Source organism: Eumetopias jubatus, unplaced genomic scaffold (assembly GCF_037043125.1).
Source record: "Eumetopias jubatus isolate StellerSeaLion01/CBP00866 unplaced genomic scaffold, mEumJub1_p1.0 scaffold_16, whole genome shotgun sequence".
Taxonomy (NCBI): Eukaryota; Metazoa; Chordata; class Mammalia; order Carnivora; family Otariidae; genus Eumetopias; species Eumetopias jubatus.
Genome location: NW_028274822.1, coordinates 71256872 through 71269795, shown reverse-complemented (window position 1 = coordinate 71269795; position 12924 = coordinate 71256872). Strand labels below are relative to the sequence as shown.

The following is a 12924-nucleotide window of genomic DNA, read 5'->3' as shown; positions in this document are numbered from 1 at the left end:
GTATTTCGTGTCCTTTATTTCTTCATTCAACAAGTATTTACTAACTGGCATCGTTGTGTCCAGAACTTTCTTTCTTTCTTTTTTTTTTTTGATTATTTATTTATTTATTTTTTATTTTTAAAGATTTTTATTTATTTATTCATGAGAGACAGAGAGAGAGAGAGAGAGGCAGAGGGAGAAGCAGGCTCCCAAGGAGCAGGGAGCCCGATGGGGGACTCGATCCCAGGACTCCAGGACATGACCTGAACTGAAGGCAGACGCTTAACCATCTGAGCCACCCAGGTGCCCAATATTTTATTTTTTTATGTAATTTCTAACCCCAATGTGGGGCTTGAAGTCATGACCCTGAGATCAAAAGTCACATGCTCCACCCACTGAGCCAGCCAGGGGCCCCTTAATTATTTTTTTTTAAAAACATATCTATTGGGTGCCTGGGTGGCTCAGTTGGTTGGGCGACTGCCTTCGGCTCAGGTCATGATCCTGGAGTCCCAGGATCGAGTCCCCCATCGGGCTTCCTGCTTGGCAGGGAGTCTGCTTCTCCCTCTGACCCTCTTCCCTCTTGTGCTTTCTATCTCTCATTCTCTCTCTCTCTCAAATAAATAAATAAAATCTTTAAAAAAATATATCTATTTTTAAGTACACTCTACCTCCCAATGTGTGGTTCGAACTCACAACCCCAAGATCAAGAGTTATATGCTTAGGGCGCCTGGGTGCCTCCGTTGGTTAAGCATCTGCCATCAGCTCAGGTCATGACCCTGGAGTCCCAGGATCCGCCTCCCATCAGGCTCCCTGCTCAGCAGGGAGTCTGCTTCTCCCTTTGCCCCTTAACTCACTTGTGCTCTCTCTCCTCTCTCAAATAAATAAATAAAATCTTAAAAAAAAAAAAAAAGAGTTGCATGCTCTACTGACTGAACCAGTCAGGAACCCCCAGATCTTTCTTAATGAGCTCTGCTTGAATTATTCCTTCTCAAGCCCTTATCTGGTAGGTACTATTATCATTTGTGTTTTTTTTTTTGTGAATGGCACTTTTAATGCCAGCATAATATTCCATTACATCTATTTTTATTCCTCGTCCAGGCCTCCCTTCTGAGATCCAGACCCATATATCTACCTGTCTCCCCAAGAATGTTTAAATTTGGCATCTTTGGCCAATTAGCCCAGTGCCTAGGACCTAGTAAGCCTTCCATAAAAAGGAGCTATGACTGGCCATCAATGTCATATTTACCCCTGCTGTTTGATCTACAGCCTCTTTCTACTCATCAGTAGGATCCCAGAATCACTTATTTGTCAGCAGTCCTGGCCCTGGGTTAAAGCCCTGATTTGTTGTCCCTGTGGGGGGCCCTCAAGAGAATCCACCTGATTCTCCCACCTACAGGGAAGAACTGAAGCAATTAAAATGAAGACATTCTCACTCCAAGCCCACACCACCCTGAACAATCATTTTGGTGGGGAGAATTTGCTAGCAGTCAGTAGACAGGATATAAAGTTCCCCCACAGCAGTTTTGCTGGGTGGGCCAGCACATGCTGGTGATTCATGGCACCACAGGGGCCTGTGGAGATCTAGATTTATACTATGGTATGGTTACAGCAACAGTGTCTGCTGAGTGCTCCAGAATGGCAGTTCGCGGTTTGGGAGGGCTAAACAGGGAGCAACTTGGCAGCCACACTTAGGGAAGCAGGGCAGTGAAATGGTAATGCCAGCAAGCTCTGGGTGGGATAAATCTGGGTTTTAAGTCCCATCTTTGCTCCTCGCTATCTACATAATAGTTAGTAGGTGGCTCTCTCATGCTGAGCTTCTCACTTTTCCCATCTGTAGGGGAGGTGATGCTAATGATGGTTAACATTTAAGGACTGCTTACTCTTCAGTCAAAACAGAGAAAATTGTCTCTACTCAACCATTAAGAGTTATTTATTTATTTATTTATTTATTTATTTATTTATAAAAGATTTTATTTATTTATTTGACAGAGACATAGCGAGAGAGGGAACGCAATCAGGGGGAGTGGGAGAGGGAGAAGCAGGCCTCCCGCTGAGCAAGTGGCCTGATGCGGGGCTCGATCCCAGGACCCTGGGACCATGACCTGAGCTGAAGGCAGACGCTTAACGCCTGAGCCCCCCAGGAGCCCCCCATTAAGTTATTTAAAAGTAGGATTTATTTTTTAAATACAGAAAGCTATATACTCCACCTCACAACACATCCACTATAACTTGATGACACTTAAAAAATAAAGAAAACACATATATGGTTTGAAAATGGAAGTCAGAGTCAGAAGTCAGAACAAAATGAGAAAAGCTTTAATTTTCGACCATTTTTTACCTATAAAAACAGCAAGTTCATAGGATTCAATTTAGTTATGTGCCAGCCACCGTTCTAAAGCTTTATATGTGTTAACTTCCTTAAATTCCTCAACGCCCCCACGACGTAGGTACAATTATTATCCTTCCTTGGTAATAATACAATTTCTCCCCAAGAGAAGCAGAAGGATCTGGGGGAGAGCGCCGGCAACCTAAACAGCCTCCACGTGATTTAAAAGTTTGAGAAACACAGAGGTCAGTATATGCAATTAAGTGTCAAGGAGGATTATCCGCCGGGTGTCAGAACACCTGGGGCGTCACACCTCGGCGCGTATTTGGCCCGCAGCTCAGTTCCCCACTGAGCCACCCGCAACTGGGGACCAGCCTCTAGGTAGTTCCCGGGAGAAGGCGCGCGGGGTTCCGATTCCTCAACCAGTCTTGCTAGGGTAGGCGTACTCCATGTGAACAAAAGCGTTCGGAATGACTGCCGCTTTGGCCACTCAACGCCGAGCCTAGGCCCGCGCCTCCAATCACAGCGGTACTTCCAATTGGTGGGGTCTTTCCGAAGCAGGGAGCACGGGAGGGGAAAAGTCCCGCCTCCCTAGGAGCTCTCAGCCAATGGCAGAGTCCGGGCGGCAGCCGCGGTGTTCGGTTGCGCCGTGTGTAATGATCTGGGGGCCTGAGGGCGGGGCGGGGAGCAGGCCGGGGTCTGTGGGGAGGGGACGATTCCCGCGGGCGCGCGGAGAGAGGACGGTGACAGCCACGCGCGCACGTGCGCGCCTGGCCGCAGCGCGGCCCCGAGACCTCCATCGGCCGCTGAGAGGCGCGCGGGGGCTGGGCCGCTGCCGTCGAGGGGCCCCGTCCCGGGGCGTCCCCAGCGTCCCCGGCCCGAGTCCCTGAGCACAGGGCCGAGCCCACCACATCGGTCCTGGCTAGTGTTTCGTCCCGGTGGCTGTAAGGGCCCGTCTCCCAACTCCCCTTTACGCTCCCGGGGCAGGGTCCTCACGGCCCATGCTGGCCGCTGGGGGCCTGCGCCGACCAGACAGCTCCCAGGCCGGCCAGTTGGCTACCATGGTGGCCCTGAGGCCTGTGCGGCTCCTCCAGGGGGGCTAACAGGTCCAGAGCGCAGGCCTCGGGGCACGAGGGTCCCGGGCCTGAGCCCCGCGCAATGGCCGGGGCCATCGCTTCCCGTATGAGCTTCAGCTCGCTCAAGAGGAAGCAGCCCAAGACGTTCACCGTGCGGATCGTCACCATGGACGCCGAGATGGAGTTCAACTGCGAGGTAACCGGCTGGCAGCCCCGACGGGCTGTGGCAAGGGGGAGCCGGGCGGAATCCGGCGGAATCCCCTCTCGCCGGGCCCTGCTGTGGGTCGGGCACCAACTGGGGCGCCCCTGCCGCGGTGACAGTCAAGGTGGAAGCTTGAGGGATTCAGCTTCTACCGTCTCTGAGTATAGACAGAGCTGACCAGAACCGGAAGGAGCCATCTAGGCCCAAATCCTCATGTTAAAGATAATTGCTGCCCTTTCTTCATAGGGCTTTTGGGTTTGGAAGCACTTCCTGAAGGTTTTCATTCATTGTTACTGGAAGAGGCTGGAAGCATCCGTGGTGGCGAATTCTGGTTTTCAGTGTCAGGCTTAAGCTCCGGCTCTATAGGCTGTTTTTTTTTTTTTTTTTTTTTTACTTTATTAGATATTATTATATGCCCCAGGTATTAAAAGTTGCATCTTGTATATTGGAAAGGCTATACTTCTTTCCCTTTTCCAAAAGCTTTCATTTTCTGGAAGAAAAGCCTGTAAAGGAAAAAGTTGATGACTAATACTTACTTTTCATGCAGTTTACATCATGATGATAACAGTTATTATTTGTTGAATATATTCTGTCAGACGCTCATGCGTTTAATTCTCACAGCTACCCAATGAGGTAGGTACCCCAAACCATATATCTAGTAAGTGGCAAAGTGGGATTTTAAGTCAAGCTTTTAGCCAAAATAGTACTGCCTCTCAAATAATTTAAGTCGTTGCTAGTCCAAAGTGTGGTTTGAAACAGCAGCATTGGGAGCAGTGACCTAAGTCAGGGGTTGACAAACTTTTTTCTTTCTTCTTTTTTTTAAAGATTTTATTTATTTATTTGAGAGAGAGAAAATGAGAGATAGAGAGCACGAGAGGGAAGAGGGTCAGAGGGAGAAGCAGACTCCCTGCTGAGCAGGGAGCCCGGTGTGGGAAGCGATCCTCGGACTCCAGGATCATGAGCTGAGCCTCAGACTCCAGGATCATGAGCTGAGCCGAAGGCAGTCGCTTAACCAACTCAGCCACCCGGGCGCCCCGACAAACTTTTTCTGTAAAGGGCCACATAGTAAATATTTTCAGCTTTGCAGTCCATAGGATCTCTGTTACAACCACTTAGCTCTTCAGCTCAACTATTATAGCACAAAAGCAGCCTTAGGATTCACTGCCAGCATAACAGCGTGAGGAGTGTCATTGACTGTGCTCACTTGTAAGGCTCGTGAAAATTACTTCAAAAAACTCTTTAACTATTTAAACCCTCTGGAAATGGTCCCAAGGGCAAACATTCATCAAATGAATAAACATCTATTCAAGAAAATCTGTGGAAATTTGCTAAGAAAGGCGAGTCTATAGTATTTGGGAACTAAGGCTACTACCTCCTTCCCCACTTCCAACTCAGCAAGGTGGAGATTCCACTCCAGACTGCTGCAAGCCAGAACACAGGGCTCCCTCTACCCCTAGCTCCCTGTCAGACTACTTTCTTCCCAGGAGGAGCAGGACGTCAGTGTTTCTTACCCTGTCTTAAGCCTACTTGTTGCTGAGACAGTCCCAGGTGTGTATAGTTGAAATACTGAGTCTTCCTTCTATCCAGCTCCTACTCACAGAGTGGGAGCTGTGCCTTGGGTATGGCACACTGAGACTACTGGGGCCCCGGTTGCTCTTGTTCCAGACATAGCTTGTGCAATGGTGGTTCCATGCCAGAGGAGGCAAACAGAAAATCTCAGGCTGGTGTCCCCTGCCCCCTCCCCTTCCACCAAGGACTCAGATTTTACCTGGAGGGAGAAGAAGGCTTTAAAAAACCTGTAGCTCCTGCTCTCTTCCCAAAGGCAGTTAATTCATTTGCAACAAAATGTGAAGTTTATGCCTAAGGGAACTTTTATTTTTTTAAGGATTTTTAATTTATTTATTTGAGAGAGAGAATGAGATAGAGACAGCATGAGGGGGGGAGGGTCAGAGGGAGAAGAAGACCCCCCCCCCCCAAGCAGGGAGCCCGATTCAGGACTCGATCCTGGGACTCCAGGATCATGACCTGAGCCAAAGGTAGTCGCCCAACCAACTGAGCCACCCAGGTGCCCCCTAAGGGAACTTTTTAAAAACTGGAGGATTTGGTGAAGGGCAGTTGGGAGATTATGAATTTAATGAAGATACAGCATAAATTGTAGGCCAGCTAGTTAGCTAAAGACAGCTGGGAAGGGCCCTCATGGGATTGAATAAACTGTTCCCTCAAAAGAGCCACCTTTGATTGGATTATTTTGTAGAGCACATTATGCCCCAGGGCATGGTTGAAAATAATAGAACAGTAAAACAGTTAATGGAGTTTAACAGCTGGGTGTGATCAGGGGAAGAGAAAGAGCCCTACTAAAACCACTGTCACTCCAGGATGACTGTGGCCATAACCAAATTTGTGCCTCTCTGAGGAACAACATCATAGACCTTAACACTGTGTGAAGGAAATAGATTTCACTAAAACATTCCAGCCCATCACTAAATAAATAAGCAAATACCAATAACAAGCCCTGGAGCTTGGGTGGGGAGAACCAGTCCGGTATCTATATTATTTAGATAATGTATTACCTAAAATGTCCAGTTTCCAGCAAAAAGTTATGAGGCATGTAAAGAAACAGGGAAATGACCCATCCGATGGAAAAAGACTAGCATTAGAAATTGCCTGTGAGGGGCGCCTGGGTGGCTCAGTTGGTTGAGCGACTGCCTTCAGCTCGGGTCGTGATCCTGGAGTCCCGGGATCGAGTCCCGCATCGGACTCCCTGCTCAGCGGGGAGTCTGCTTCTCCCTCTGACCCTTCCCCCTCTCATGTGCTCTCTCTCACTCATTCTCGCTCTCTCAAATAAATAAATAAATAAAATCTTTAAAAAAAAAAGATCAGTACTATATATTAAAAAGAAAAAGAAATTGCCTGTGAGAGCGACCAGATGTCAGATTTAGCAGAAAAGGTTTCAAATAGCCATTACAGATACATTCACAGAACTAAAGGAAAACAAGATTAATTATAAAACATGATTAAAGAGGGGCGCCTGGGTGGCTCAGATGGTTAAGCGTCTGCCTTCGGCTCAGGTCATGATCCCAGGGTCCTGGGATCAAGTCCCGCATCGGGCTCCCTGCTCCTTGGGAGCCTGCTTCTCCCTCTGCCTCTCTCTCTCTCTCTGTCTCTGTCTCTCATGATTAAATAAATAAAATCTTTAAAAAAAAAACATGATTAAAGAATGAAGGTATAATGACATTTTCACATCAAGTAGAGAAGATCGGTAAAGAGATGGGAATTATAGAAAAGAACAGAATGAAAATCCTGAAATTGGAAAGTACCATAACTGAAATAAATTCACTAGAGCGGCTCAGAGTAGATTCAAATGGGCAGAAAAAAGAATTAGCCTGCTTGAAGATAGAATAATAGAAATGATGCAAGCTGAAGAATAGGAAGAAAAAAACAATGAAGAAAAATGTACAGAGCCTCAGAAAAATGTGGGAAATCATTAAGTGCACATGTGTAATGGGAATACCAGGAGAGGAGAGAGAAAAAATATTAAAAAAAAATAGTAGCTGAAACTTTCTGGATTTATTGAAAAACAATAGGACATTCAGGAAGCTCAATAAACTCCAAGGAGGATAAATACAAAGAGATCCACAAATAGAAAACAGTAAAAATGCTGAAAGTCAAAGACAAGGAGAAAATCTTAAAGCTGCAAGAGAAAAAGGACTTATACAAGGAAACTCCAATAAGATTAACAGCTGTCTTCTCTGCAGAAACTGTGGAGGCCAGAGGCTGTGGGATAACATATTAAGTGCTCAAAGAAAAAACTTGTCAATTAAGAATCCTGTATCCAGCACAGCTGGGTATTTCAGAATGGCTATTTCAAATATGAAGGTGAAATAAAGACTTTCCCAGGTACATGCAAATTGGAGATGTTGTTCAAAGACCTGCCTTACAAGAAATACTAAAGAAAGTTCTTCAGGCCGAAAGCAAATGGCCTCAGACAGTAATCAAATCTACATAAAAAAAAAGAGCACTGGGAAAGGTAACTATAGAATTATAAAAGACAGAAATGAATATTTTTTTCTTCTTATAACTGATTTAAAAAGTAATTGTATAAAATAACGTATGTAATGTACTGTTGGGCCTATAACATGCAAATGTAATATATGTGTAGTATACTTGCCAATAACAGCACAAAGGAGGTGGATGGAAGCAAAGCTGTAATGGGCTGAGGAAATGACCACAGATGGTAAAGTAATAACAACAATGTATTGTTGGGTTTGTAATTTTAATGTATATGTATATAGTACATATATAATTTTAATATATATATAAAATAGTCTACAAAAAAGGTGGAAAGGGAAAGATATATAGGTATATATAGATATAGGATCTATATGTATATAGATATATAGGATGTATGTATCACTGGAATTAAGCTAGTGTAAATCTGAAGCTAATTCTAATACGATTATCTGGTAAACCCTAGAGCAACCACTAAAAAAATCCCCCAAGACACTTAAAAAGTATGATGAAGAAATCACTGAATAAATGTAAATGCTTCATTAGAAAATATTCATCTAATGTAAAAACAAGTAGTAAAGGAGGAATGGAGAAACAAAAAAGACATGAAGCACATAGAAAAAAAGTAAAATGACAGTTGTACACCAAATAATTAGATAAATTAAATGAGATGGACAAATTCCTGGAAAGACACCAACTACCAAAATTGACTCAAGAAGAAACAGACAATCAGAACAGACCTATAACCAGTAAAGAGATTAAATCAGTAATAAAAATACCCTCAAAGAAATGTCTAGGCTCTACATACCAGAGGCCCAAGTGGCTTTACTAATGAATTCTACCAAACATTTCAAAAACAATTAATACTAATTCTTCACATAATCTTCCAAAAGAATAGGAGAGGAGGGAACACTTCCCAACTCATTTTAATGAGGCTGGCATTACCCTGATACCACAACCAAACAAAACTATGACAAGAAAACCAGAGACTAAGATCTCTTATGAATATGGAAGCAAAACAGGGTGCCTAGCTGGCTCAGTTGGTAGGTCATGTGACTCTTGATCTCAGAGTTGTGAGTTCCAGACCCACATTGGGTATAGAGATTACTTAAAAAAATATGGAAGCAAAAATACTTACTTTTAAAAATTTTATTTATTTGAGAGAGAGCGAGAGAGAAGGAGCATGAGCTGGGGGGGGGGGTGGCATAGGGAGAAGCAGACTCCCTGCTGATCAGAGAGCCTGATGTGGGACTGTGGGACTCGGTCCCAGGACCCTGGGATCTTGACCTGAGCCAAAGGCAGATGTTTAACCGGCTGAGGCATCCAGGTGCCCCTATCTTGCCCCTTCTATTTAACAATGTGCTAGAAGTTCTAGCCAGGGGGGCGCCTGGGTGGCTAAGTTGGTTAAGCAACTGCCTTCGGCTCAGGTCATGATCCTGGAGTCCCTGGATCGAGTCCCACATCGGGCTCCCTGTTCGGTGGGGAGTCTGCTTCTCCCTCTGACCCTCCCCCCTCTCATGTGCTCTCTCTTTTTCTCTCTCTCTCAAATAAATAAATAAAATCTTAAAAAAAAAAAGTTCTAGCCAGGACAATTAGGCAAGAAAATGAAATAAAAGGTGTTCATATTGGAAAGGAAGAAATAAAAAGAAATATATCCTGTCTTTGCAACTTTTCAGTAAATTAAAAATTCAAAATATAAAATCTTTTTTTTAAGATTTATTTATTTGAGAGAGCGAGAATGAGAGAGAGAGTACGGAATGGGAACGAAAGATACAACTTTGTTCAATAAAACTGAACATTGAAATTTGAATTTCATGTAATTTTTAGAAGTGATGAAATGTTATTTAAAAATTTACATTTAAGGGGCGCCTGGGTGGCTCAGTTGGTTAAGCATCTGCCTTTGGCTCAGGTCATAATCCCAGGGTCCTGGGATCCAGCCCCGCATCGGGCTCCCTGCTCAGCTGGGAGTCTGCTTCTCCCTCTCCCTCTGCATGCTCCCCATGCTTGTGCTGTCTCTCTCTCTCTCTCAAATAAAATCTTTTAAAAAAAATTAAAAAATAAAAAACTTAAAATTTACATTTAAAAATGGAAAAATTACTCTCAGATCGCACAATAATAGGTGGTGAATTAGGTTTGTATTGTGGGCTGTAGTTTGCTGATCCCCAATCAGTTATTTATGTATGTATGTATTTTTGTATTTATTTTTAAGGTAATCTCTACACCCAATGTGGGGCTCGAACTCATAATCCTGAGATCAAGACTAAGCCAGCCAGGTGCTCCCCCCCCCCCCCCCGATCTAAGTTTTTCTATTTGGTAAATGTTGTGAGATTATGAGAGACTGACTGGTAGGTGAAGGGATTTTGTATGAGATTTCTTCAGCCATAATTCTACCATGAAAATCTCTTCCTTTTTCTTTAAACAGACCCCAGACCTAAAGAGGATGTACAATATTATTAGCTATAGCAGGGTTTCTCAACCTTGGCACTATTGACATTTTGGCTGGATAATTCTTTGTTAGGGTGGGGGCTGGCCTGCGCATTGTAAGATGTTTAGAGGCATCTCTGGACTCTATCCATTAGATGCCAGTAGCACCTCCCCACCTTCCCAGTTGAGACAACCAAAAATGTCTTTAGACGTTGTCAAGTGTCCCTGGGGGGGAAACACCCTTCCTTCTCCCCCTCTCCCTGCCACCTTATTGAGAACCTGATTTATAGAAGATAAGAGTAGTGATATTCAGAGAGGCAGAATGGTATAGCATAGAGTCTGTCAAACTTAAATGTGTCAATAAATGACCTAGGATCTTGATAAAATGAGAATTCTGATTCTGTACTTCTATGGTAGGACTGAGAATTCTGCACTTCTAACACATTCTCAAATCGCAAATGATGTCAGTGCTGCTGGTCCAGGGACCACACTTTGAGTAGCAAAGCACTAGTAGAAAGTGCATAGGCTTTGAAATAAAATAGACCTGGGTTTGAATTCCAGCTAACTTACTTCTGGCTTGGATAAGATACCTAAGTTCTTCGGACCTCAGTTTCCACATCAGTAAAATGGAACTAATAATACTGACCCTGCAAGGTTTTATTTATTTATTTTTATTTACTTATTTATTTGGCCCTGCAAGGTTTTATAAGGATTCATGGAATACATAGTGCCAGGCAGAAAGGAAGAACTAGAAGGAACTATAGTTGGCCTAAAGTAGGAGGCTCAGGTCACCATGGTTAACTGCCCTGTTGTGATTTGTCAAGCCGTTGCATTTCATTGACTTTTCAGTGTAAATACCTGTTTGTAAACGAATATGTTCAAATAAATTGTTAAAAAAGTAACAGTAGTTTGACTTATGATGATAGAGCTCTGAGAAACTATCAGTTTTTCTTGCTATTTTTATGTTGTACATTAACTGAGAAAGGTGCTAATGCAAGGACATGGCGATGCATTTTGAAAAAAAAAGAGGAAGAAAAAAAAGAGAGTTGGTATTTGAGGAATTCTTGACTTTTTTGAGGTTAAAGGTAGGTGGTCCAAGGACTCAATTTCAGAATGAGTGGTAGTTAACATATGAATCATGTTACCTTATGCTAATAAGTTCAGGCTTTTTTGCTGCAGAGATGGGGAATAAATCTCTTGCACTACTTGCTGCATTGCACAATTGGCTTGCTGTTTCAGAGGATTTTTCCACTTGAAAGATTTGATATTTGTCATTTTGAGAAAGTGGGTACTGAACGTAATTTGCCAGGAGGCTAAATGGTTATGTTATTTCTTATCTGGGCTGGAATTTTAATAATTCAATCTATCGGTAAGAAGAGCCAAATATGAAAAATTTCTCAAAATTGAGTTGTGAGAGATTCTAATACCATCTTATATTGGAAACAAAGCCTCCTTCTCCTGTTGATTGACATCCCAAATGTTTTCACATGCCCAAGTGGGATTATGATTGGATTAAACACCAACATTACAGATCATCCCAACATACAAGTGGACATAAAGTAGAACCTTTTGAAGGGGGAAAACAGAAAGAACGACCTTGGTATTTTCAGTAAGATGTTACAACCCAGACACCTCAAGATTTAGGCAAATGCCTGCCTTCTAGGATGCACACTTCCAGAGGGCAGTGGTGGTCTTTTCATTGCTAGTTGTATATGGTAATGGGACTCTGTATGAGGGCACTGAGAAACTTTTCTTATTTCAGAAGAAAGATTGTTTCTGCCTTATCTTTGGGTTCTCCCATGGGGTTTAAGCAGTGCCCGTGGATGGCCTGGGTCTGCAGATCTAGGACGTGGGCAGTCTAGTGAATGCTGGCTGCAGTTGTGCTGGTGAAGGTAGAAGGAAGCAGGGCATATACTGGCTAGTGCTGCCATCTGCTGGCCCCCATGTCTGCTCTCTTGTAGGAGGAAGGGTTAGGGAGGAACAGTTACTGTGTGCCAGGTACCATGCTAAATGCTTTAAATGTACTATCTCATTTGATACCTAACAGAGACTCATACACTTACTCAACAGGTATTTACTGAGTACCCACGTGGACCTAGCAGCGATCAAGACATACTTAGGATGGAGGTCTTGTCATTGGCTTCATTTTCAGAGTGGGAATTGGAGGCTCCTGCAGGGTACATAGCCTGCTTAAAGTCCCAGCAGAGCCACTGTCTATTCTGAAAGAGAAAGAAGAGAACAGGGACTGTTAGACAGTGGGAGAATCTCAATAATGACCATTGAGGCTAGCAGTTGCTTATTTGAACCTCACAACGAGGCTTTCAAGTCAGTTGGAGAGGTCTTAGCTCAAGTGTCAGTTTACTGTCTGGGCTCCGAAGCAGCAGAGCCTAGAGGTTATGAGCGTCTCGGGAGAGCTTGGTCTTGGGAGCTTGATCCCTGGCTCTGCCCTAACTAGCTCAGTGACCTTAGACAGGTTCCTTAATCCTCTTCAGGTGCCTGTTTTCTCATCTGTAAAATGGGGAGTGTAATAATTCTTCCTGCAAGGGGTTGTTACAGGGATTAAAACTGAGTCATTATTGGTAAAGTACTTAGACTATCATCTGACATGGGTAAGTTCCATATACAGGTTGTTACATAAAAGGAAGTAAATCCAGGGCCTCTCATCATTTGGCTCCTTTTTCCAGGCTCCTGCACTTCCTCACTTTCCCTTTTTGCTCTGGGTCTGTTGTCCTGATTGCTCTTCCTGGAAACTACCAAATTCTTTTCATACTGTTTGCCTTTGCATAGAATGCCTTTCTCACTTGTCTGCTAGCACAGATGTTCTCATTCTCTGTCTAGGCTCTGCTCAAGTGTTCCCCTCTCTTTGTGCCCAAGACTACCACATAGCTACCAAGTGATAGGGCTGAGAT

General features: G+C 43.8%; 1 protein-coding gene across 3 annotated transcripts in view; it reads left to right on the top strand.

Moving 5' to 3' along the window:
* Positions 1 to 3029: 3029 nt before the first annotated feature.
* NF2 (NF2, moesin-ezrin-radixin like (MERLIN) tumor suppressor) overlaps positions 3030 to 12924 on the top strand; it is a 75443-nt gene continuing 65548 nt past the window's right edge. The window contains exon 1 of one of the 3 annotated variants that reach the window (XM_028124614.2): positions 3030 to 3577. In XM_028124614.2, coding sequence (XP_027980415.1) covers positions 3464 to 3577 — 114 coding nt within the window. In that variant the 5' untranslated portion in view covers positions 3030 to 3463. The remainder of the gene's footprint in view (positions 3578 to 12924) is intronic. The other 2 variants (XM_028124611.2, XM_028124610.2) reach the window with 2 other exon arrangements.